This window comes from Grammomys surdaster, unplaced genomic scaffold (assembly GCF_004785775.1).
Source record: "Grammomys surdaster isolate TR1022 unplaced genomic scaffold, NIH_TR_1.0 126133, whole genome shotgun sequence".
Classification (NCBI taxonomy): domain Eukaryota; kingdom Metazoa; phylum Chordata; class Mammalia; order Rodentia; family Muridae; genus Grammomys; species Grammomys surdaster.
In genome coordinates, this window is record NW_021620941.1 from 538,188 (window position 1) to 563,065 (window position 24,878).

The 24,878-nt window shown below is 51.0% G+C and overlaps 1 protein-coding gene across 1 annotated transcript in view; it reads left to right on the forward strand.

Moving 5' to 3' along the window:
• Mvb12b (multivesicular body subunit 12B) overlaps positions 1-20,410 on the forward strand; it is a 149,057-nt gene extending 128,647 nt beyond the window's left edge. The window contains exon 10 of the mRNA XM_028756971.1: positions 16,828-20,410. Within this exon, the coding sequence (XP_028612804.1) occupies positions 16,828-16,914 (87 nt within the window). The 3' untranslated portion in view covers positions 16,915-20,410. The remainder of the gene's footprint in view (positions 1-16,827) is intronic.
• Positions 20,411-24,878: the final 4,468 nt, after the last annotated feature.

A 24,878-nucleotide genomic window follows, 5' to 3' on the forward strand; every position in this document is an offset into this window, starting at 1 on the left:
GGAAAGACAGGGGAGCATTGCGGGAAGTGCACACTGCAAGATGGTAGGGTATCTTTTAGAACAAGTGTCCCCAGGGCTGGCATGGTGCTGCCTGGGTCAGGATATCTGCTTTTCTCTTTTTCATACCCTGGAGGCTGGGCTGCCTTGGTGAAGAAGCCCGGGGCCTGGTAGAAATGTGCTCTGCTCGTGGTTTGTGTTTACATGTGTTAAGCCACAGCCCCCAAACAAAACAAAAAATAGCATGCCGAAGGCAGGGGATTACTTCTAATTTTTTATATACTTATTTATTTGTGGCAGTGGGAGCCTGGCACAGTGTGTATGGCGTCAGAAGATAACTTGCCTAAGTCTGTTCTCTCCTCCCATCACGTGAGTTCCAGGGTTAGAATTCAGGTTTTCACGCTTTGCAACAAGCCTCCTTCCCCAGTGAGCCATCTCACTGGCCCAGATAACCACCTTTGAATTTGGGACTAAAGACCTGAACATCTCCTAAGATCCTGCCCCTGGCTCCTTCCCATAGCAGGGAGCAAGGTGTCCAGCCACCCTGCACAAGAAACCTGGACTGAGGTTGAGTGAACAGCCAGAGTCCCTGGCCCTAACTAAACTGTCAGCAGGTGGCTCCAGGGAAAACACAAGGACCAAATGTGGCCTAATAGGTATATTCTCTGCCACCTCCCCTAAGGGGGCACAGCTTGAAGGCAACTAGTCAGTCTGTCCATCCAACATTTTAGTTGTCATTGTATTTCTATAAAGAGACACCATGACCAAGGCAACGTATAGAAGAAAGCATTTCATGGCGGGCTGGCTTACAATATCTGAGGGTCTGAGGGGTTAGTCCATGGACGTCACAGCAGGAAGCATGGTGCTCGGCAAGCAGGCATCAGCTGAACGCTCCATCTGACCCATTATCTCATGGCAGAATAGCGCTAGGCCCACTTGGGCTTTTGAAACCGATGCCCCCCCCCGTGACACACCTCCTCCAACAAGGCTATGCCTCCTCATCCTTCCCAAATTCTCCACCAACTAGGAAGCAAGCATTCACACATACAAGCCTGGAGTGGCCATTTTCATTCAAACCACTTCACGAGCATGAGCACCCCACCTAGCCATGGGGATTTTCTGAAGCCCTGCCTACCACTCACCTTTCCCAGCAGGTCTTCCATGGAGCTGCTGGCCCTGTCGGTCTAAGAGTTAGAAATGAAGCAAGAACCTCAGACAAATGTCAACACCAAAAGCTCATGCCAGCTGCCAGCAAGAACACCTGCCCGGTGCAGGTGCCACCACAACCTTGACATACACTGAGTCCCCTGGTGCTGCACAGGCAGTGTACACGCTCAAGGAAGGGTGTGACACTTATCCTGGTAGGCAAGGAACACAAAGGAAGCAGCGTGCCTGACTGGCAGCATGACCAGCCTGTCAGCACTCAAACTCCAAGTTCCACAGACTCCCTTATGGATGTGTTGATGGTGGAGGTGACATAGTATCATGGTCAGGACACTGTGGAATCTGTGTGTCTATAGTCAGGTGCCATGTGTTGATGGTGTAGGTCACATGATACTGTTATAGGCAGCACACAGGTGTGCACATATCTGTGGTCAAGAACCACGTGTCTATCTAAGTGATATGATGTCATGGACAGGGTGCAGGTCCCCAGTTTGCCTGTGTTGGATGCCACATCTGCCCATAGTTGTTTTGTGGTTTGAGTTAGGGTCTCAGTATATATAACTCTAGCTGGCCTTGAATTCACAGAGGGCTGTGCAGGCCCTGTGTGTGTGGAGACCAGACAAGGATGCCTGCAGGTGGCTCCAGGAGTCCTCTCTAACCTTCCCACTTCATTCTTTTGAGCCAGGGTCTCTCTCTGAGCCTAAAGCTTGTTGGAAGCCAGCAGGAATCCAGTGATCATCTCGTCTCTGCATCCATGCCCAGACCTCAGACGAGTCCCTTTGCCTCCCCAACCCCAGCTACAGGACAGTGCCCCATAGCATAGTGTCACTATAGTGTCACTATTGGTCACCTCAGAGCTGGCAGAGACCTTCAAGTGCCTCCACTCTCACATCCCCAGAGCTTCCAGGCAGTGCGGCACGCACAGCCCTTACAGCACAGGAGGACACCAGGAAAGGTGGCGTTTAAAACACCTTCAAGCAGCATTGTGGCAGGGGGAGGGGTCATCGAAAACACAAAAACCTCAGCATTCAGGTACACACCAAGATGTGGGTGGTAGAAAATGGATGAAGCCATGATTAATAAAATAACTGAGCCCAAATGCTGGCGCTCTCTCACCTCTCAGAGCTTTGGCGCACACTCCTGTCTGCCGGGTACCTGTCAATTCGGTCAAGGCAGTAGAGTGATTTTTGCTGTTCCCCCCTTCCCATGGGAGGTGACCAAGGAGTCACAGCAAAGTTTTCTGGCCTGACACAGTATGTCTTCCATCTTATTTTCTTGGCTCTGTGGGAAGGTAGTGTGGGGCTGCTGTCCCCACAAAACCACACTGCCCACTCCACCCCCACCCCAGCACAAGCTGCTCCATTGAGGAGGGAAGAAAAAATGCAATTCCATAGCGATCCATGATGAAGCGTCTTCCCTCTGAGTGAGTAGATGGGCATATAAATATTCCCCGTCTCCATGGCTCTTTATTTCCCTTGTAAGCAGTTGCCCCATTTCTCTATCTGATGGATTCCCTGTCGCAGCCAGGGTGGGCGTGCCCGACTCTCTCTCTCCAGCCACCTCCCAGACAACCATCCCTGCCCTAACTGTCTTGGTCCTCTGTTTCCTTCCACCTACCTGTGCGGCCATGGGCCTCCAACCCAACCAGATCAGCCTCACACCCACTCCGTCCCAGGGCTCGTAGGCCGAGATACAGGGCTCATCCCACACAGACCCTTTGAATCAGAAGCAACGATCCCTGTAATGAGAGAGTGCAGGGAAACCAGTCTCTGCAGACCCCGTGTGAACAGGCTCACCCAGAACCCTCCACAAGGTATATGGGGCTGTGGCTAGCAGCTCTCTTGTTAGCCTACCTTGCTTCCTGGTGGAACAGACAGCCTCCATTTTCAGAGGACTTGAAAACTGAAAAAGGAGCGTCTCATTAGCAGAGGGACCATCTAATATTAATCACCCCTTAAAACTGACAAGGGAGGCAGCTCATTTAACCACTTAATTGCTACAGGTTTTTATGGGTTGCTGTTTGCAGACATAAATAATGAAGAAGTTATAAATCTAAGAGAGCTTAAAATTTTAATTTTATCCCTAAATATTATCCTTGTTCTCCCGTTTGTAGTCAGGCCTCAGGAGTGTAGTCACGTGAGATACTCTTTAAATGAACATATTTGCTAACTGGCGTGATTTCAGTTTTTAAAACATTGGTTCCAGCAATTAGGCTTTTTTTCCCAGTTCCCAAATGACTAGAGGAATTCGTCTTGATTATAATTGCTCTTAGCCACGCATATCTAATTTGTGTCTTTTTAAGTGTTAATTAGTAAACAGTTTGAGCTGACATCTTTATGTGTTTGCGTGTTGAAAAATGAGGCTTATTGCTTATTTAGCTTGGGGCTGATCCCGATAGCATTTACGTCACGACTCAGAGGTGAAATTAATGGAACCACATTTGGCAGCATGAGGTTAAAAGAATTTTCAAATCCAACTTCTAGATGTCCACTTTGTTAGGGCCTCTTCAAGTGAACGCGGTTAGGATGGGCTGGGGAGCCCTGTCTGCTGGAGGAAAGCCAGGCAGGTTTTGTATTCATAATGAAATGGCAGAGTCCCAATTTTATCACTGCAAAGTGTTCAGATCCAGCCCAGTTGTTCCCTCCTTTCTGCTTTTGGAAAGGTTTCCTTGTGCTTATGCATATGAACTGATTTGATGAGGGGCTGAGGTGCAGCCACAGAAATATGTGGTCCCTTTGCACCATCTACTGGTTGTGTCTTGAACTACACTGGACTACATGGCTGCCTCTGCTAGGTAAGATGTTCTTCACCGTGTCCTTTCAATAGCTTTATTATTGGCTGGGAAGGCAAAATACTTGGAAAAACCTCTCTTCCTCCCTCATGCACCAAGTGTAATGAATCCAGTAGACTCTTATAAACTCCAGCATATTCTTCTAAGGCCCCATCCAAAGTTTTACAGAGCTCACACTGTCTTGAGACCATTCCTGCTCAAAACGAAAAAACTGCAAAAGACAGTGCATGGTGAGGCAGGGGCATAGCAGTGAGCTGAGCGCATCAGTTTGTACTATGCCTCACTGCACAGTGAGTGTACATGCAATGGCTGCAGCTACAAAGAAAAATTAAAATTTTTTGAAGAACCTTATGAGTGGGTTAAATGGCATTTCTAAAGACATAAAAGATGCCTTCCAACGTGTGAGGACGTTTGGCTCACCCCGCCTCATTCTGCTGACCATAGGCATACACCCGCGATTCATGCCACAGCCCAGCATCAATACCCTCCTCTCCCACTGAAGAGGACCTCACTGGTATGACGTCATTTGAAGCAAACTCGGGACTCCTCCCAGTTGGAGATCATCATGGGGGGATCTTCCTTGGTTCTCTCTGTACCTCACTTTTTGAGGCAGCGTCTTGCAGTGAGCTTGGAGCTCATTTGTTGAGCTAGGTTAGCCTTGCCAGTGAGCTCCAGAGATCTCTCTCCCACCACTCGGGTGACACTGGCCTTTCCGTGGATGCTTGTGATCTGAACTCAGGTCCTCGTGCTTTCATGGCAGACACTTTACCAACTGAGCTGTCTCTTCCTACCCAGGCATCAAGTTTTCCCTACAGACATATGCACATGCATAAAAATACAAACTCAGAAACATGTGAAGTAAAGAGTGAATATGTGCTGCCTACCTCAGACACACACATCTAACCAACATTACACCAGCAAGCTTGTAGTCAGTCTGTAACCTGTTCCCTACTCCTGCTCATTCTAAGACCTTCCCCTTATGCCCACAGAGATGTAGCCTCCCTTCATCAAAGAGGCCTCTTTTGCAGCAGATGGAGAGACTCTTTGCCACTACTGGCCAGAATGCAGTTTGCAGCTATTCCTTCTACTGGCCACACTCCCTGCCTTAAAAACAACAAAACACTTTTTCAAGAGTTTCATACAATAATACTGTATTTCTATCACTACACCCCACCCCTAGCTTCTCCAGTGTTTCTCACACTCCCTTTCAACTTCATGACCTCTTCAATCACACACACATACACACACACACACACACACACACTCTTGAGTCCATTGAATATTGCTAGTCCGTCTTTGTTTAGGGATGACCTCATGGGTTGGCTGACCACATAAGATTGTAATCTATCAGGTTCATCTTATAGAAGACTGGTTCCCCATCTTTCAGCAATCACTAGTTGCTGGTAGCTCTTCCTCTAGTATTGGAGCCATGTGAGAGTTTCCACCATCCACGTTGGGATGTCAGCTAATGGCATCACTGGGCAGGTCTTGTCTGAGCAGCCACATTGCTGAGATTTAATAAGCACAACTATCTTGTAGCTGACATCCTGGTCACTGGCTTTGACAGTCTCCACCCTCCATGCACCTCCCACGTTGTCTTCAATGTTCCTTGAATCTTTGGGGTAGAGTTTATATATTTATCAGCTGAACCTGGGCACCCCACAGTCAGAGGGTCTCTACATTTTGGCCAGTTGTAGCTTCTGTAATGCTCTTGTCTTCTGTGAAAAGAAGTATCTTGGATCAAGAGTGAGAGCCACACTTATCTGTGGGCATAAGGGGAAGGATTTAGAATGCTGCTGGAAATGATTGTCACTGACAAGAGTACGTTCCTTTCTAGGTCCATGGCCTCAGCAGCCACAGGTTCACAGTATCAGGCATGAGTTTCCTCATACTGAGCAGGCCTTAAGTTCAACTAGGCAGCTTTGGTTGTTACCTCTAAGGTGCCACTGCTGCCCTCGGGTGCATCTTTCCATGCTGTTCCTTGTGGTGCTTCATTACAGCTCAGTAGGACTTTTCATTGTTTTCTCCAGAGCTTTTGTCTATTTGAGGGAAGAGGCTTCCACTCAGCTCTCCTCCATTCCTCCCAGTCTTTCTGCAGCAGCCTGTTACCTTCCAGCTCTAGGAGGTAAAGAGGAACAGCAGCAATAAGCTGTATAGTAGTCCCTCTGACCACCAGCTCAGAGGGTTCTCATGCTTGGCACTGGGGGATTTCTCTGTGGCTTTGTGGGGTGCATCCTCACCCCACATGCCTTGCCCTTGTATGTACGCACTTAGCCAGCCACCTGCTGAGTGAATTTGGGGTCATCTGCAGTGACTCTCTCTCAGTGTGTGTAACTTGATTTGCTGTGTGTGTGGCTTTGCTCTCCCGGGTATGGGTTTCTTTAAAAGGGGAATATTAGTTTGCTTTCCAGATGGAGATGAACCCACTTCAGCCCCAGCCATAGGAGCACAAGGCTAACGTTCTCTACATCCCAACCCAGCCCAGAAACACTGTGCCACCTACTCTAGAGATGACAGTCTCCACGGTCCCCACACTGGTCTGTTGTCATCACTGGCTGTCTGCTGCTTGCTTACTTGGTGCTCCTGGCTTCTTGGTTTTCCTCTAGCGTATGTAATATGTATCCCCTTCCCTTTCCCTCACCTTTCCCCTCCTCGAGGTGCATGGGGGTGCACTCACCCATGCAGAGATCTGTGCAGAGTCCAGAGGTCAGCATCAAGTGTCCTCTGTGTCACCCTCCAGCTATCGTTTGAGATAAGGTCTCTCACTGACTCTGGAGCGGCTGTTCTCTAGCCCAGCTGGCCTGTGAGACCCAGGGATACTCCTGCTGCTGCAGCATGGCCTGGGCATTACAGGAGCATGCTGGCAAGTTTGGCTGTGTGAGTTCTGGGGAGCCAAACACAGGTTTTCATATGCACACAGCAAAAACTACCTCTAAGCCAGTGCTTCTCACCCTTCCCAATGCTGCCATCCTTCATACAGTTCCTCACACGCATGGTGACTCTCCACCAGGAAGTTATCTTGTGGCTACTTGGTAACTGTAGTTTGCTACTGTCATGATGATAGTGTAAAGATTTGATTTTCAGGGTACCTTATGTGCGACTTCTGTGAAAAGATCGTTTGATCCCTGAAGGGGTCGTGACCCACAGGTTGAGAACCACCACTTCTCTATCTCATTATCACTTGCTTTTTAGTGATACTTTGAAATTTTCATACAATGTATTTTGAATATATTCAACCCCCAGCTCCTCTTATTTCCATCCTCCCACCACTTCCCACCCAACTTTGAGATTTCTGGGTTTTGTCTTTTGGTTTGGTTTTGTTTTTCCATTGAGTCAAATTTGTGCTACCCAACTAGCCTTCGGTGACAGTTGAGTCTGCCCTAGCATGTGGTCATCCCATTAGAGGTCACACCAATGAAGACTCTCCTTCTTCCAGCAGCTAGCAAATGCCAATATTTTTCATCTAGGAGTGGGATTTCGTGTCTACCTTAACCTCTGAAGCAAAGATTCTGGCTGGCTGGAGCTTGCCCTGGTCTAAGCATAATTGTGAGCTCATGTTCAACTGTCCTGTTGTCTGGGAAACACCGTATTCCTGATGTTACCGAGGGCCTCTGGCTGCTTTTTTTTTTTTAGAATGTATTTTTAGTTACATGGTGGGGGATGGGTGTAGGCATATGCATGTGAGAACACCTGAAGAAGTCAGAGGCATCAGATCCCCCAGAGCTGGACTTACAGCAGCTGAGAGCTACCCAACTTAAGCTGGGACCAGAACAACAGAACAGAGTCCTCTGGGAGAGCAGTGTGCATTCTTCACTGCTGGGCCATCTGCCTCTCCAGCCTCCACTGCTGGCTCTTAGAAGTCTTTCAGTCCCGGCTTCCTTGCAAATCCCAGAGCCTTGCCAAGGGGTGTGACACAAATGTCCCCTTTAGGGCTGAGCTCTCCAGTTTCTTACTCTCTATGTGTTCAGTCCTTGGTGGTTCTTGTTATCTACTGCAAGGACGAGCTTCCCTGATTGGAGGGGGTGTCAGACTCTTCCCCTCTCAGGCTGGCCCCACCCCTCTCAGGCTGACTCCACCCCTCTCGGGCTGGCCCCACCCCTCTCAGGCTGACTCCTCCCCTCTTACTTCTAAAAGCCCTTTATGCTTTAAAGAAGGCAACGCTGGGGCTGGGGAAATGCTTTGGATTCTGTTTTCATGGCATTCTTACAATAAAAACCACCGTACTCCCTTCTGTATTTTATATTTTAAAATACTAAAATATTAAACACTTACCTTGATCCATTTAGCAGGTACTGGAAAGAAAACTCTAGAGCTGGCTTTATTTCTAAGGTTTAGACAGTTTTCAGATCATTTTCTTCTGTGAGCTGTCTGTGTCATCTTTTCCCATCTTTCCATGTGCACATTGGGGCTTTTCCTGTGCCTTCTGTCCTGCCTCTTGCTCTGTGGTACGCTCTCACATATGCTGGGTTAGTTGAGTTCCCTCTGCGTGCCCCCGGGATTTTCCTAATTAGAGGCATGATTATTCCGTCTGAACCTTACAGCTTTCCAAGGATCGATTGTACAAACTGTTTTGTTGTTTTTATTTTGAGAGAGGGTCCCGATGTATAATCCAGGCTGGCCTTGAGCTCATGAGTCTCCTGCCTCCACCTCAGAAGAACTGGAATTACAGATGTGTGCCACCACCGCTCCATCTTCCATCAGCAGCTTTCAGTACATTGTTTATTCTGGGTGCATGCATACAGAGGGCAGATGACAGTTTGTAACCTTCCAGCATGTGGGTCCTAGGGATAGAACTCAGGTCGTCAGGCTTGGTAGCGAGCACCTTTACCTGCTGACTATCTCATCATCTGCCTGAGAGGGGAGGGGTGTGACACCCCCCCCAATCAGGGAAGATCCTCCTTGCACTGAACCCACAGAGAATGAGACTGTGGAGAGCCCAGCCCCAAAATGGACAACACACACACACACACACACACACACAATGTTCTGTTTTTTGTTAGACTGTTCTGGCATCATGGGTAATAGGATGGCTGACATCTTACATGTGTGTCCACTTGCTTACCCGGGTCTTTGCATATCGGCCAAAGGGAAACCAAAGGGTTTTCTTTAATGAATTCTCACGTGTTTCTTTCTGTTGTTCTTTTGAGGTCGGGTCTCAAGTAGCCCAGGCTGTCCTTAAACTCTGTATCTCGCTGAGGATGGTCTTCAGCTTCTGGTCCTCTTGTCTTTACTTCCCAGTACTAGGTTACTAGCATGCAGCACCATGCCAGGTTTTTACAGTGCAGGGGATCAAACCCAGGAGCTTGTGCATGCTGGGCAGCACCGTACAGACTGAGCCACATGCCCAGTCCACTCCTGTTTATTTTCAGGACATGACTGGGTGTTCTGTGTCTCTATGGCTCCTGTCAGCAGGACTGTTGCTTGTGCTATCTCATCTGTCACGTGTATAGAGAAAGCTCCCAGTGATCTAGAACAGACCTCTCCTAACCGGAAGCAACAGTAACATTGCTGTCCTTGTCACCTTACCCACAGACAAGCAGACCAGACACTGACCTGGCCTCTCGTGTAGTTAGCACCTGTCCCCTTCCTGGTGTACCCTCCCCTCGGCTGGCCCTTCCAGGTCCCCTGGCCTCTTTAGTGGCCGTTATGTTACCCTGTGTGTTTGTCTTTTCTCCTGTTTGAGAATTGGCCATGTGTTTCTCTTTCCCTCATAATCTTACAGGATGGGTGCAGTCTCTCAGCACCGGGCTTTTGGCCATCTGTGAACATGGCCATTTTTTCTCCCTGCATATTAACATGCAGCACCATGCTCTGAGTCCCTAGCTCCCTCCACTGTCTTTGGGATTTTGTATTTTGCATCTTGTGTATCTGCATGTGTGGATGCTATGTGTGTGAGGGTGTACTCACAGGCCAAAAGATGGGATTGGACCCCATGGGGCTGGAGTTATGAACGATGAGCCACCCAGTGTGGGTGCTGGGATCCCAACTCAGCTCCCTTACAAGAGAAGTGAGTTCTCCTAATGACTGAGTCTCTATCTCAGTGGTCCTCAGCCTTCCTAGTGCTGCCACCCTTTAATACAGTTCCTTGTGTCATGGCGACCTTGAACCATAGAATTATCTCACTGCTACTTCATAACTGTAATTCTGTTGCTGTTATGAATCATAATGTAAACATTTTTTTGAGGTAGAGGTTTGCCAGGAGATTGCGGCCCACAGGTTGAGAACGCTGCTTCATCTTTTGAGTTTTGTTGGAGGCAGTAGCACCTGAAAGTGGCTACCACAGTTTGTCAGCCACAGTTTGTCAGCATGGTGGCCTGGAGCACACAGCATGTAAGTTAAAGAGCTGTGGAGTAGTAGCTGCAGCAGAGATGGGCGTCCAGTCAGCATCTCTGTCAGGGTCTCATCAGCAACACATTCTCTGTCAGGGTCACGTTACTAACACACCTACCTGTGCAAAAGCAGAGGTGAACGGTTGGTTTTTGCCAGTCCTTCAAAGGAGGATTTCTACTTTTTTCTTCAGGTTTATGGGACTTTTATCCCACATGTTAATGTACTGCACTCCCCAAGCAGAGCTAGAAAAAGTTGCTAGGCAGAGGTGACAAAGGCAAGCATTGTAGCAAAGATGGAGTGGGATGGGACCTCCACCGAGCATCCTAGGCCGCTTTGCATTCCCTGCCTGAAGGCAGTGTCTCCTCAGGTGTTCTCTGCCAGGACCTAGAAGAGGGAGCATTGCAGACAGCCTTTTTGTTTGTTTGTTTTGTTTTGATATCCAGGTGAATTCTGAAATGCCATCTCAACCACAGCTGTGGTTTCCAGTACACGCACTCATGCACATACATCTCCACAGTCCTGCCCAATCCCCAGGCCTCCCCAGCAAGCAGGCTATACCCACAGATGCCTGCCCTGTGGGACCACAGCAAGGGAAGGCTCTTTGTGTCCATAGAGGACGCTTGCTCCGTGTTCTCAGCTGTGTGTCTTTCACTTTCAACTTTTAATAATCATGGTACAGGGCTCTTCATCTTGCTTCATGATGTGTCCCTGCTGACAGTGATATTGCTGCCGCTGTGATGTGGCAGCCAGGAAGTATACACCTCTCTCCAGGAGAGGCATGGAGGCTGGCGGTCGCTCCATGGGAGTAGGGTAGTGTGTGGCTCTACTGAGTCCACATGCAGAGAGAACAGAACTGGTGTGCTTACTGTCATGTTGATGGTCATCCTGCCCCATTAGGAACCCAGGTCCCCTACTCTTACTGGGCCTTGCTGTTACCCAGTCTGCTCATGTCTAAGAAGCTGGGGACACAGACTCACATAGAAAAAAACATTGATAAGACATGGACCCCAGAGTCATCCTCCTCTCTGTCATTCAGCCTTGCCCTTCAGTTGCCTGAGGTCCATGCATGGGTCCAGAAGTTCCCAGCCCTGGATGCTAAGTAGACTATCTGGAGTCCTGGTTAGAGGGCAGACGCAAAGTCTAAGCTAACCCATCCCAGGAGAGCAGTGCAGCAGGCCTGCCCTGTGGCCCGCGTGTAATCGTCTCGCCAGCAAGAACGCACACGGGCACCACACCAGGATCCTTCCGCAGCAAACGTTTATTCCAAAAGAAAATGGAGAAAGACCCCAGGCCCGGAAAAGGCACTGCTTATATACCCTTAGAGCGGTGTGTTCACCTCTGATTGGCTGCTTACTCGTTGCCTGCCAAAACGCCCTGGGATGGGCTTTGACTTTGGCGCGCTTTTACCATAGCACATGCGCGGTTTACTTGTTTACTAGGAGGAGCACCGGATGCCAGCGCCATCTTGCAATGGCGGATTCTGCCAGCACAAGCTGCGGCTTCCTACACTGCCCCACAGCAGGCCCGCTCCAGTCCTTCCCAGGGTTGAACCCCAGATATAAGACACACCTTGGAGAACAGGAGCCCATGAGGGAAAGGGCACCTTGCAGAACGGAGGCTCACTGGAGGTCAAGCTGTGCAGGAGGAAGGGCTGACATCTAAGAATTTATTTACAAATGGGATATGGGTTTGAGTTCAGGCTATGGCAGTGCCTCGGAGGTGGGGGATGATGGGATAGCCCAGGGGAGGCCTGAAGAGCAGGCAGGTGGGCGACTGTGGCCAGCCTTGCAACTTCTCTGAGCCACACAGTCATTTACAAAGCTCATCCTCAAGAACAGTATGATTGAGTTCCAAAAAAATTTAAAAACTTGATCTAGAGATGGTCGTGCATGCCATTAACACCAGCACTTCAAAAGCAGGCAGATCTCTGTGAATATGAGCCATTCTGGTCTATATAGTAAATTCCAGGCTAGCCAGGGCTACATGGAGAAACCTTGTCTTTAAAAAATAGTAGTAAGTGAACTATCCATGATGTTTTAATAAATTGTTGGGATTTTTTTTGTTGTTGTTTTGTTTTGTTTTTTGTTTTTGTTTTTTGTTCTAGACTGAATTCATAGCTATCCTGGGCTGCCTGGTCTAGCCTCTTCTGTTCCCTCTGACCTGGTGTTAGGCCATCTGTGACAGCCCAGCCTTCTTTCCATTGTTCTCCACCCCTGAAGCATCTCTGTATTTGCTCTGGCCCTGTAGTTCCCTATATTTATGGCCTTACCTGGGGCCCTCAGACTGGTCCACACTCTCCCAGGACCTTCTGTGATCTGGTGCCACACTACCTGCTTTTGCTCTGGTTGTCACCTGGCCCCATGTCCCACCTGCAGCCCATCAAGGGGGGCATGGACACCTGTCCAGCTCAGCACTTGCTCCAGGTGCCCCTCTGGGCCAGGGCCAGCACTGTCCTGGCTCACTCTGGAGTCTCAGGATGCTGGACCCTTCCCCCGGCCTGCTTCCTGTCTGTAGAGTGTAGTGTTCCTGCCTGCCTTGTTCCCAGGTGGATAGGGCTGGCACTGGATCAGGAGAGGAGGAGGGCCTGAGCTTACCATCCCCATCCCCACCCCTCCCCCCACCGCCCCCTTGGTAGGTAGCAAGCACTTCTATCTCAAGCGTGCCTCACCTTGCCGACCATTAAAAGGACTCAGGACCTTTCATAAATGCCACTGCTTCCCCCATCTCTGCCTCTTGGTCACAAGCACTGCTGGGTGTGTTGGCACAGATCACCCCAGTGACTCCCACAGCTCCCCTGTGAGACTGCAGTGACCTACCCTCTATGATGCTGCTACCTCCTACTAACACAATGCTGGTCTTGTGGTGAGCACGGGCTTGTGGAAATTGTGACCCACTGTCTGACCTGTCTGCCCGAGAGCCCTGAAGCTGTCCATTACAAGGTCCTGGGGCCTCTGGGAAAGTCCCCTACAGAGCCTCTGACAGTGATATCTCTTTTCTAAGCCAGGCCAGCTGTACAGTTGCAATAACAGGCTGTGTCCACCAGAGGGCACCCTGCCCTTCACTGCTCAGCCGGACTGGGCTCTGCACACCAAATGCTTTTTAATTGAAAATATTTTTAATTCAAAAAGGATTTGCTGTTTGTACTCAAGTGCAGGTTTTTCTTATGCAGGAGACTAATGTCTTGAGTAAACAGACCCGGGCTCAAATCCACCTTCAAAGGTACTCTCTGTTTGCCCAAGGGAGTGAAAGGGCTTCCAGAAGCAGCCCTAGTCTCTTGGGCAAACATTTTGGGGACGAAGAATCCCCGGTGGAGGGCATCGTCTGTGGGAAGGTTATCCACGGCCTAAGGGGGATTATGTCGGGGGACATATGTTGAAATTTCATTTGGGGAATTAGGGAAAACAAGAGTGGGGGTGGTAACTTTTTCCAGCCAAGATAACCTAAAAAGGAAAAAACTCCAGGGAAAGGGCGGGGGCCGAGGGATCTGTGTGCTGTGCCAGCCCCCAGGGTCTCCGTATGCTTGTGCTGCAGTTCGGGGAAAAGCAAGTGTGAGCTTGCAATTCCTTCTCTACCCCAAGCCAGAGTGCAAAAGAAAGGAGCATTCAGAGGATGAACTGGAAGGCAGGTCCTTGCCCCTCCCAGAGACCTGCTCCTATTCCCAGCCACCACAGGCATGGAGGCCCACTGCCTGGTCAGCCAGTACTCCTCCACCCACTACCCAGAAAGCTGCAGCTCCCATGTGCCCAACACCAATCTCAGGCTAGGATATTCTGGGGCCAGGCCAACCAGACAGCAATAAATGAAGACAGTCCCACTGTCCCGTGGGTCTCCTCCCACCCTGGGAGCCCACAGTAGAGCATACTTCTGAAATAGTGGCCTTCTGCCCTGGGAGCTGGGCACAGCACCAGCATGGCATGCTTCTGAAATGGCAAGACAGCTCAGACAGCGTCTCCAGCCCTGACTGCTGACACTACATGGGCCTTCCCCTTCCCTCATCTGCACCTCACCCTTGGCTTTCAAAGTGGGGTAATCTACCCTCCCCGTCCCTAGTTCCTCCTCACCTACCTGACCACCATGGTCTAGCCTCTGCCCTCCCATTCCTACCCTTCCCACATCACTCCATGGTCATGCTGGTCACATGATTGGTCAGGCTGGCTCTCAGAACTGACCCCAATATCCAGTCACCTAGAAGCCACTAGAAAATGCATATATCAGACCCATCCCAGACCCCATGACCACCACTCAAAATTGCATCCTTGCTAGCCTAGGGCTGGCAGGTTCCAAGTCAGGATCTATTGTATCTCACCCCAGGGTGACACCTCTTATGCTGCCCCAGGGCCCCCATCCTCTTTGTCTTTTGACTACATGTTGTTGTCACTGGTCCAGCTACCTCTTAACTCTAACACTCTCACTCTCTCACTCTCTCTCTCTCTCTCTCTCTCTCTCTCTCTCTCTCTCTCTCTGTCTCTCTCTCTCTCTCTCTCTCCCCCTCTGGACACTCCTGGGGACTCTCTCCCAGCCACTAGCAAAACTACATCCCTGTCCTCTCCCCAGCCTGTGCCTCCTCTGTCTGAACTGCTGTCCTGATGTTCCAGGCCTTTGTACTGTTGGGAACAGCCCCTAGGCTCTCCACCCTCAAGCCTCTACCATTAATCCCTGCACCTCTGCCCTTCCATGGTTTTGCTCTTCCCTGGGAAAGGCTCCTGTTCCAAGAAGTGCCCTAGCTTGGGCACTATGCCTTCTACAATCACCCTAGGAGGTGGTAGTTAGTCCTGGGCCCCTATGACACCATCCTATGAGCCCACAGGACTTGTGACTTTTCAGTCTTCCCAACATGACCCCCATCCTCCAAACACTCCTTCTCCCACCACCACTCCATCACCCCCAGCAGAGAAAGATAAAGCCAACAGAGGATCTAATGCGTTACTAGTCACTGACATGCACACACATAAGCAGCCACCAGGTGGCAGTGTTGTGCCGACCATTGCCTGAAGCGTCTTGGGTATAGCCTGATAAAATGGTGTTTGCCTGATGGGATGTCGTCCTGTGCCTTCAAGGGTCACTAGAGGGTAGGAGAGTGTCAGGAGGAGTTGTGGGCGCTCTGATTGGCTCCCCTCATAGCCACTAGCTGTTTAGTAGAAACTGCTTGCCACCAAGGATGGGTCTGTGCCACCTCTGGAATTGGCTGGCCACACCCCACCTTAGAAATGAGTCCACCAAGATCCAGAACAGGAAGACAGGATTCACAGGTCACATGGGTGCTATCTTTAGTGGCTCCTTGGTCATGACCTCAGCTACTCCTTTTTCTCAGGGCAGCTCCCTTTGGGGGTGTGGTGAGGCTGGCGGGGCCACACAGCCTGACTGGGGTCTGCAGCTTCTCCTGCTACAGTTTGGCCACACACTCCTCCACAGGCTGAGTATTATGTGGGTGTGCTCACAGAGTGAGCTCACAGACAGCAGTTCATGGACCTCCTCTCTGCTGGGAAGCATTTCCAGGCTCCACCTCTCACCAGTTCTGATCTATTGAACGTGTTTGACATCCACTAACATAAATGCCTCTCGGCTAATGGGGCACCCCAGGCTATCCCACAACCCCTCTTCACCTCTGCCAGGATAAGGAACCGTGTCTTGCACCTCCCTGTGCCCACATATGGGTGTCAGATACTCCAGCCCTCGAGTGAACAGCATGGCCCCTCTCCCACCCAGGGTACTTGCATCTTCTCAGAGTTTACACTGGATGTGGAGTCTTTTACTGCCAGAATTTACTCTATAGAATTAGAGTCTTCCAGTACAAGAGTTAATAATCCTCCATAGACTGGCTCTTGACTCAGGATGGCCAGCAAAAGGCAGGCTCACACACGCTGGCACTCCCACCACCACCAGTTGCTCCTTGGCCTGTCTGTGTAGCTGTGAGAGTCCCCATCAGGAAAGCTCTGGTGCAGTGAGAAAACGTTACAGAGGGTGTCCAGTTGCGAGAGCAGCCCAGAAGCCTTTCCCTTGGCCCTCGGGTCACTGGGGTGGCCGTCATGGATGGTGCACAGCAAGGAGTCCCAGGACCTGAGGGTTGAGAGAGGCTTCTGGTCAGGCATGGAGTCCATTCTCAGGTTGTCTCCAAGAGCCTTGGAGTGGTCCCTCCTTTAGCTACAACTGGAGCAGGAAGGGACTTGCCTCTCAGCATGGCACAAGGTTCTCATGTGAGCTTGCCATTGGCACTGGTAGTGGACACTGCTGGTGCCAAAGTCTCACCATGCAGAGACAGGCAAGGATTGTGAAAGATACCTACCCATTGTCACTTTCTGAGCCCCCCTTCTCTCTCTCTCTCTCTCTCTCTCTCTCTCTCTCTCTCTCTCTCACACACACACACACACACACACACACACACACACACACACTTTCACACAGAGTGAAATGCTATCCAAGCCCCAGTTCTCAGCCTGGATGCCTGTCCTGCAGTCACTCTGCCTAAGGCTCAACAGGAGCTTCCCCTCTGCTCAGCCTTCTCTGGGGTCCTGTGGCCTGACTCTGCCTCTTTCCTTCTCTTGCAGTACGAATACAGTTTCCGCACCGAGCAGAGCGCAGCAGCTCGGCTCCCACCCAGCCCTACCCGGTGCCAGCAGATCCCCCAGTCCTGAGGAGCCTATAGCCTCCTGGGAGAGAAGACATCTCCTACCCAATGCCCAGACTACTGATGGGGTGGCTGGGGCAAGCGTCACTTCCTCCCTCACCTGCCCGTTCTGCTTGCCCTGCTCACTGACCAAGAGACTCTGGGCAGCTGCTTGGTCATATATGGTCATCAGCTCGCCTGACAAGACTTCTCTGCCTCCCCAGGAACATTGTTTATAATTGTGACTAATGTATGTGCTGTTAGTGACCAGAGGCTCCTGTGTGATGACCACTTACCCAACAAGAAAAAAAAACTCCTTCCTTACCTGGAGTCACCCACCCATGAGGGCCTGGGCACATACTCCAGACACCCAGCGACACCCACTGGCTCCCCTTCAACTGACCATCACCTACCACAGAAATCCCACAAAGCCACTAGCTCCCTCCTGGGAGACTCCAGGGTTGACTGCTTCCCTTAGAACCCTGCAAGATGCACTGATGGCCTCTGACCCAGCCACCTGGGAACAAGCAACCCTGGTCAGCAGGCTCCAGTGGCCCATGCGTTTCATGACAGCACTGAGAACGCAGGCCTAAGATGCACTGGAGACAACCGTGGACTCTTACCCCACTCCACACACTGGACGTCCAGAGAGCACAGACGGGAGGTGACTGGGTGCCTACCTGGATGCCTACCTGGATGGAAACTTGGCTGCTAAGGTACTGTGCCCAGCCACAGGTGCCAATCCCCACAAAGGGCTCATCTGTGGAGCCTCCACATGCCGACAACCGCTCCATATGCCCTGCCTGGTGCCCTGACTCGGTGGCAACTGACACAGCGAATGCTCTGAGAAGAATGGTACAAAGGCGCTAACTCCTCACAGCCCGGCCCACCCCACTGTCTAGAAGGCACCTTCCACAGGGGAGCTGCTGTTTTAAAAAGTTCTTCTGTCCCAGGCCTCAGAATTTGGGCCATGACATTTCACAGGTGTCAACCCGAGGTGCCAAGTTGAACCCCACATGTGTTGCCATGAAAACAGAGGTCACCGAGGTCCCAGCTCTCAGCCTCACTGTGATGCACTGCTTTGCCACAGTTGGCTTTTAGGGCTTGACGTTGGTCCCCAGAGCACCTGTGGATGTGAAGATCTGCACAGTGGTCGGCGGCCATGGTACAAACCTCTCCAGTTACAGCTCTAGAGACAGCCACAGGTAGCTGGGCGCCCACGGTGCAAAAGAATGAGGAGCAAGAACAAGCCAACAAGATGGCATGAGCCGGGGCAGGGCCAAAAATACCTCACCAACCTACAACAGCCCTCCTCTGTGCCAGACCCTCGGGCCCTTTGTGGACTCCCCTTCCTCCCCAGTCAGCCAGCCTCTCTGCTTGATGGTACTTCATTTCTATGTGTCAGGAAGGGTCACTTCGCCTCCTCCCTCAGATGTGAGCACACTCTATGGGGTACCCATCAACCCCTTGCCTCTGAGCCCCACAGCCTCCTGTTAGCACAGGTCATGGAAATTGATGCCCCAGAGGCCCATGGGTTCAACATAGGCACCTCTAGCAAAACCTAGTGCCACGCTGGTGCTCAAAGGAGCTAATGAACTGACCCCAGATGGCTCCACAACCTGGGGATCCCAAGGACCTGTAGCGGCGGCAGCTGCTGCTGCTGCTGGTGCAGCATCAAGTGGCTTGTGTGACCTGAGGCCCAACAGAGGGGGAAGCCATCCATCTGAGTTAACTGGGAGGGTTGGGCACAAAGCTCTGGACTTGGTTTAAGTTTGTACACTGTCTGACCACCTCGTCCATTCCCCAGTTATGAAATCACCTGCCACGTGATGCAGAAGGCCCTCCTCTCCTCTCAGAGGGGAATGTGGCTTCTCTGTAGCTCTTTCGGGTCCTAGAAGTTCAAAACTGAAGACTGTGGACCCTCGTTAGTAATCCAGACGGCCAAGTAAGGCGGCTCCTGGAGAAAGGAGAGCTCTGCAGCCCATGCGTGCTCTCCCACAGGACCCGGCCACTGGCAGGAGGGCGGGGCACATGCACTGAGCTGGAGCCCTCCCGATGCTGGACTTAGTTGAAGAACCCTGACTGAGAATGTTGTAGCACCAACAGCTTCTAGCTTTTGAAGTGTTGAGGACGACTTGGTGTCTGTGGTAGGTTCTAGGTTGCACCCAACCCCTGGTTTCTTGTCTTCTGGTGATGGTAATGGTCGTGTGTGCATACCCATGTCCACCTTGTGTGGACCCAGCAGACCCAGACCTGGGAGGTAGGGCTGTGGCTCACAGCAGCACTGAGTGGCCTTTGGGTACCGTGTGACAGGCACACTGTCAGATGAGCACAAGGACTTGCTGGGAGACATGAAGAGCCATAGCCTCTCCCGTGGGTCTCCCCTCCCCTCCCAGCATGTCCCACGACTGCTGCTGTCCCTGCCGAGCACACACATCTCTCTTGAAATGGCTGACCAGAGCACAGGTCCCTCTCCCCACCATCACACTCTGAAAAGTTGGTTTCTTCCTAAAGGCCTTGGAAATGGCACATGGGTGACAAGTGGGGGGGGGGGCTCCTGGCTCACTTACAAATTTATCATAAGACCAAATCTAAGAATTTATGTCAGCCTAATTCTGCCATGTGGGGCATTGAGAGCCCACTCTCCTCGGGGGACAGATGAGAGCCATGGCATGACTACTTCCTGGTGGTCAGCAGCATGTGGCCACCTGTGGCCAAGGTCATGCTGAAGCCCCTCTGTCAGAAGGACATCCAGCAAGGAGACTGAGGTACTAAGCACACACACCCCTCCCTTCCACTTGGCTTGGCAGTCTTAAGCACATTTCCTGTCATCCCCCAAACAAGCCAAGAGTGGGTGCTCTTTGCCCTGTCACATGAAGAGCCTGAGGCATGTCTCTAAGCTTGCCAGTGGCAGACAGAATCTGATCCCAAAGCCCCTGGGCCAACCACCTGGCCTTTGTGTCCATCCCTGTAGGCTTTCTTTTGCCCTGGAGATGTCATCACACCATGGCAGTGGGTTCCAGTCATGGGTCAGGCTGAGAGTCTGATTGACCTGTGTGCTCCCCACACCTGAGGGTTCCCCAGCCTTGTAGCATCCTTCCACATTTGTGGACTCATGGCCAGGGAGGTAGAAAAGGGCCTCAGTGTGCCGCCAGGCCATAAAGGGCTGAACTCACAGAATTGGTTTGTGTCCAACTGAGCCCAAGAGTCTGATGAAGAGGCTGGGCTCCATCCCTGTACCAGGCTCCCTCTCAGGTGCCCGGCACATCAGGGCAGCCCAGCCTTCTCCACCCGCTCTGGGCAAGAGCCTTGAGCAACTGTGGCCATCTGCAACAGGAGACCAGGCTTTGTTCCCCTTCAAAGGCTTGTGAGCCACTGGGCCACCATGTGGCGCTGGGACAAGGACCTTAGGCACAGCTGCCTTCCTGTGTATTTATTCAAGGTGACTGCTTGGCAGAGGGAGGTCTCACTGTGTGACTGTATCTTAATATAATTTGTTAAATAAATGTTTGTTTTAACCTCGGTTCCCCAGTTTGCTGTTATTTTTAAAGCCACCAGAGGTCAGTGTCCCTCAGAGGAGGCCCTCTGCCCTGCTGCAAACTGTCCTCCTGCTTTCTAGGGCTCCTGGGCGCCAGGCAGCCACTACCCTAGCCTTTCAGAAGGAGCTGGCAGGAGACTTGAGGGCTTCAGGACTGCTGACATCTCTGGCCCTCGGAAGTTCCTGAGAGAAATCCCAGCAAGGCCTGAGGAGAATGCAGAGGCTCTTCCATCTCCTGCCGCTGTCCTGCCTCTGGGCCTCAGGACAAAGCTCCCTGGCTTTGGGCCTGTTTGACTGCTCACCTGCCACAGGATGCCACTGTAAACCTGCAGAGAAGGCTGCGGGTCCCACACACATGGGGGCTCCCTGTGAGGGGCCTGCAGTTTCATTATCACAGTGCCCCTCACCTTCTGGCTATGACTTCTGCATCTCTGGGTCCGTCTCACAGCCGGACTGGCTGCCTGCAGCTTAGCATTCCCCAGTCAGCGGGGGTGGGGAAGAGAGCTGGGATGGTAGTCTTTGATTCTCTGGAACTTAGGGGCACCTCAGACCTGTATGTTCCACTATCCAAACCCAGCCTTCTATCTATGAACCTTTCCCCCACACAGAAAGTCCTTCCCCCACATCTTTAAGGAGAGCCAGGTCTGGATTCTGGTTCTGACTATGTGGGTTACTTCAGCAATGGCAGAATGAAGAGTTCCCTTCCTGCAGAGCCCCCTTGGGAGGAAGATGGCATGAGGGCAAGCATGTTGAGCACATAGCTGAGTGACATGGAGGCCCTTCTCTGTGGCCTGTGCAGAATGCAAAGCTCCTATGGCCTGCATCTGAGACACTGAGAAGTAAATACAAGCTTAGTACCTGAGTTGTGGGAGGCAGAGGCCTTAACCACCATATGGGAAAGACAGAATGAGCCCTGATGACTGGTTCAAACCTGTCCCCATGCCCTCCAACCTAGGCCAAAGATGGTGAGGTGGCTAGGCCAGGAGCAGTTTCATGGACCCAAGTAGATGCCGCTGCCAACCCTCACTCCTCAGACAGCCTCCCAGTCTCCCACACCAGCTACCATAACACCCACAAGCATGTGGGCATGGTTATGATTTGGATTTCAAATGTCTTCCAAAAGCAAAGTGACCATCTTAGTTGTCAATTCACAGCCTCTCCGGAAGTGAGGGGCTCACAAGGGCCTAATCCCTGACACATTTATCATCTAATGAACTGTGGAGAGGTGATAGAAAAGGAAGGGCCTACTTGAAGGAAATCGGTCCTTGAGCCTGCCCTTGGTGCTGTATCCTGCCTCCACCTTCTCCTTCCTCCCTGGTCACTATGGCCTGAGCAGCTCTCCTCAGTCACCCCTTCTGCCTCGATAATCTGCATCACCCCAACCCAAAGCAACAGAGCTGAAAGATTATAATACCATAATCTGAATCCTCAGAATAAGCAAATTTCACTTGTTAAAGTTGATGACCTCAGGTGTGTGATCATAGCAAGTGAACGCTAACATGACCTCTGAGATTACAGTCTCAGTTCAGGAATGGCTGAAGCCCCATTCTCATCCCAAATCCAGAGTCTCAGGGCCTGGAAGATTGGCTGTAGAACAACCCTTAATCTAAAGCTCCAGCACTGGCTGGCCCAACATTCCTCCCCTGAGCTGAAACATCCCTTAGAACCTCTCCTCAGCAGAGATGAGTTACCTCAACCTCTGTTCTGTTCATCTTCCCAGGGGGAACCCCTACTCTCGCTGCCTAAATCTCTCTCACTCTAAAGACGAAGCCTGGGTCTTTCAGAAGCCTCTTTCCCTTCTCAGATCTGACTCACTCCTTCTGATGGTCCTGCTAAACCTCATGTAACTCCCCTCCTAGACTATGAGATGCCTCCTGGCCTTTGCATTGTCTGTTCCTTTTACCAGGGATGCATTTTTCCACAGTTCTTCCTGGCAAACACATCATCCTTCAAGACCTGCCTTGCCCCATGTTGCAGCAAGGGTATTGGTTCTCCACTTCAAGCCACCAGAGTCTACCACAAGTGCCCACATGTCACTGAACTGCAGAAACTAGGTGTTCTCATCCAGTTCTGTGTCTCTAGAAGAGGGACCATGCCATGTTTACTATTTTCTCCCCTGCCGTGGGTCTAGAAAGTGGCAGCATCCATCACATGGATTGGGCGTGGCAGACAGGAGCTGTGAACAGATGTTAGAAGTCAGGGAAGGATGGATGCCTGTGGTACCATAAGGTCCCTCATGGGCCTTGACAGGTTTGCTGTCCTGGCCCTGGCATGGTACCAAGCTAGCCAGGCCTGAGGCATGGTGATGATGGTGGTGGTGGTGGTGGTGGTGGTGGTGGTGGTGGTGGTAGTGGTGGTGATGTTGCCGCCGCCGCCGCCGCTGCTTCTCGAACAGGTAACTGGCCTTTGCTTCAGATACTCTCCCTGGCAGCCAGCTCTGGGGAGAAAGACACCATAAGGTTAATGAACCACAGAACCTAATCTAAGCCTTCTCAGGACTCTGTTTTCTGGTTCTGTTACTTCCTACATGGCCTTAGGTGGAAACTCTTAAGAGGTTTTGGGAAAATACAGGACTGTGGAGGAAGGCTGCTGAACCCTGTGCTTCCATTTCCCGTCTCCCACAACTCAGACTGGGGAGCGATGGCCAGACAGCAGCCGTTGGGTATGGTAGGTCTGGGACAGCAGCCTAGAAGGTTCAGAGGGTCTGGACCCCCTGACTGATCCCCTCAAATGGCCTTAGACATGCCCATCTCCTTCTTCCCGTGTCCACAGTAGGGAGCACCACACAGTCAACCTCAGCTGCCAATGGGAGTCTTAAGAGTTCCTCAGACTCCGACAGCAGACCCTCACCCAGGAGATCAAACCGGACCCTCTGCAGCAGGCAGTAAGCCCAGTGAGCCTGCTTCCAGGCAGGTGATTTCAAAGTGCAGCTTAGATGAAGTTGTCCAAGGCTTCACACTTCCCCAGTTGTGGTTTGGATCATCAAGGCCCTCAGAAGCACAGTTAGTAGCTTGGTTGCCAGCCTCTTTAAGACCTTCAGGAAGTGGGCGGAAGTAAGGACATTAGGATATACACCTGAGGGACTGTCGGTGTTCCCTCTCCCCACTCTCTCCCACTCTCAGTCTCTCTGCTCCTTGGCTCTCATGAGGCGAACAGACAGACTTCCTCTGCCCCAGGTACCCCATCTCGTAACAGGATCAAAGCAGCAAGTCCAAGGCAGAAGGATCAAGGGTTTAGGGTCAGTCTGAGCTACGTAGGAAGTTCTAGACTGCTTGGGGTTATTTGGTAAGACCCTATCTCAAAACAAACTAACAGGACTGGAGAGATGGCTCAGTGGTTAAGAGCACTGACTGCTCTTCCAGAAGTCCCGAGTTCAATGCCCAGCAACCACATGGTGGCTCACAACCATCTGTAATAGGATTCGATGCCCTCTTCTAGTGTCTGAAGACAGCTACAGTGTGTTCACATACAATAATTAATTAATTGATTAATTAATACAAAAGAAGACTAATGAGAAGGCAGGCACGTTGGGAGCTCAGCTCCCTATAACCCCAGCTTTAGGGTCTAATGCCTCTTGCCTCTGAGGGCACCTACACATGCAGACATACCCCCATATAGACAGACAGGCAGACATACAAACACACAATAATTAAAATAAAATCTTTTAGAAACACTGGAGCTGAGGGTATAACTCAGTAAGAGAGTACCTGCCTAGCATGGGTGAGGCCATGGGTTCAATCTCCAGTACCAGTACCAGTAGTAGTGGTCGTAGTGGTCGTAGTGGTCATAGTAGTAGTAGTAATAATAATACAAATAATAATAAAAATACTAAAAGAAAAATAAACACAGGGCTGGAGAGATAGCTTAGAGGGTGAGAGTGCATAATCTCTTGAAGAAAACCTGAGTCTGGTCCCCTATATGTAATTCCTTCTCTAGGGGATCTGACACACTTTTCCTGCTGCTGAGGGGAGCTATACACATGTACATGCAAACACACACACACACACACACACACACACATATACACACAAAGAAAAATAAACAATTATTAAAGATCTCTTTCCACACCCTCAAAATATCCTCAAGGCCAAGGTACCCTAAGGCTGCGTTTACTGCGACTGCTGCTATGTACAGCCCACGTCTGTGTACAGCCCATGTTTGTGTAGAGCCCATGTGTCATCTAAAGGCCCATGTGCTGCAGGCTCACTCACTGGAACTGAACTTTTGGGAGGTGATGGGCCTGCTAGGTGAGGCCTCTTGGGAGGTCTTCAGGTCACTGGTCAGAGTCAACAGTGGAAGCCTAGCCCTTCCCCTTTCTCTCTTGCTTTCATTCATGAGGCCCGAGGCTCTGCTCTGCCTCAAGTTCCAGCACAGGCTCAAAGCAGCAAACCTCTGAGAGCATGAGCCAGGAAACCTTTTCTCTTTATAAGCAGATTAGCTCAGTGGTTGTTATA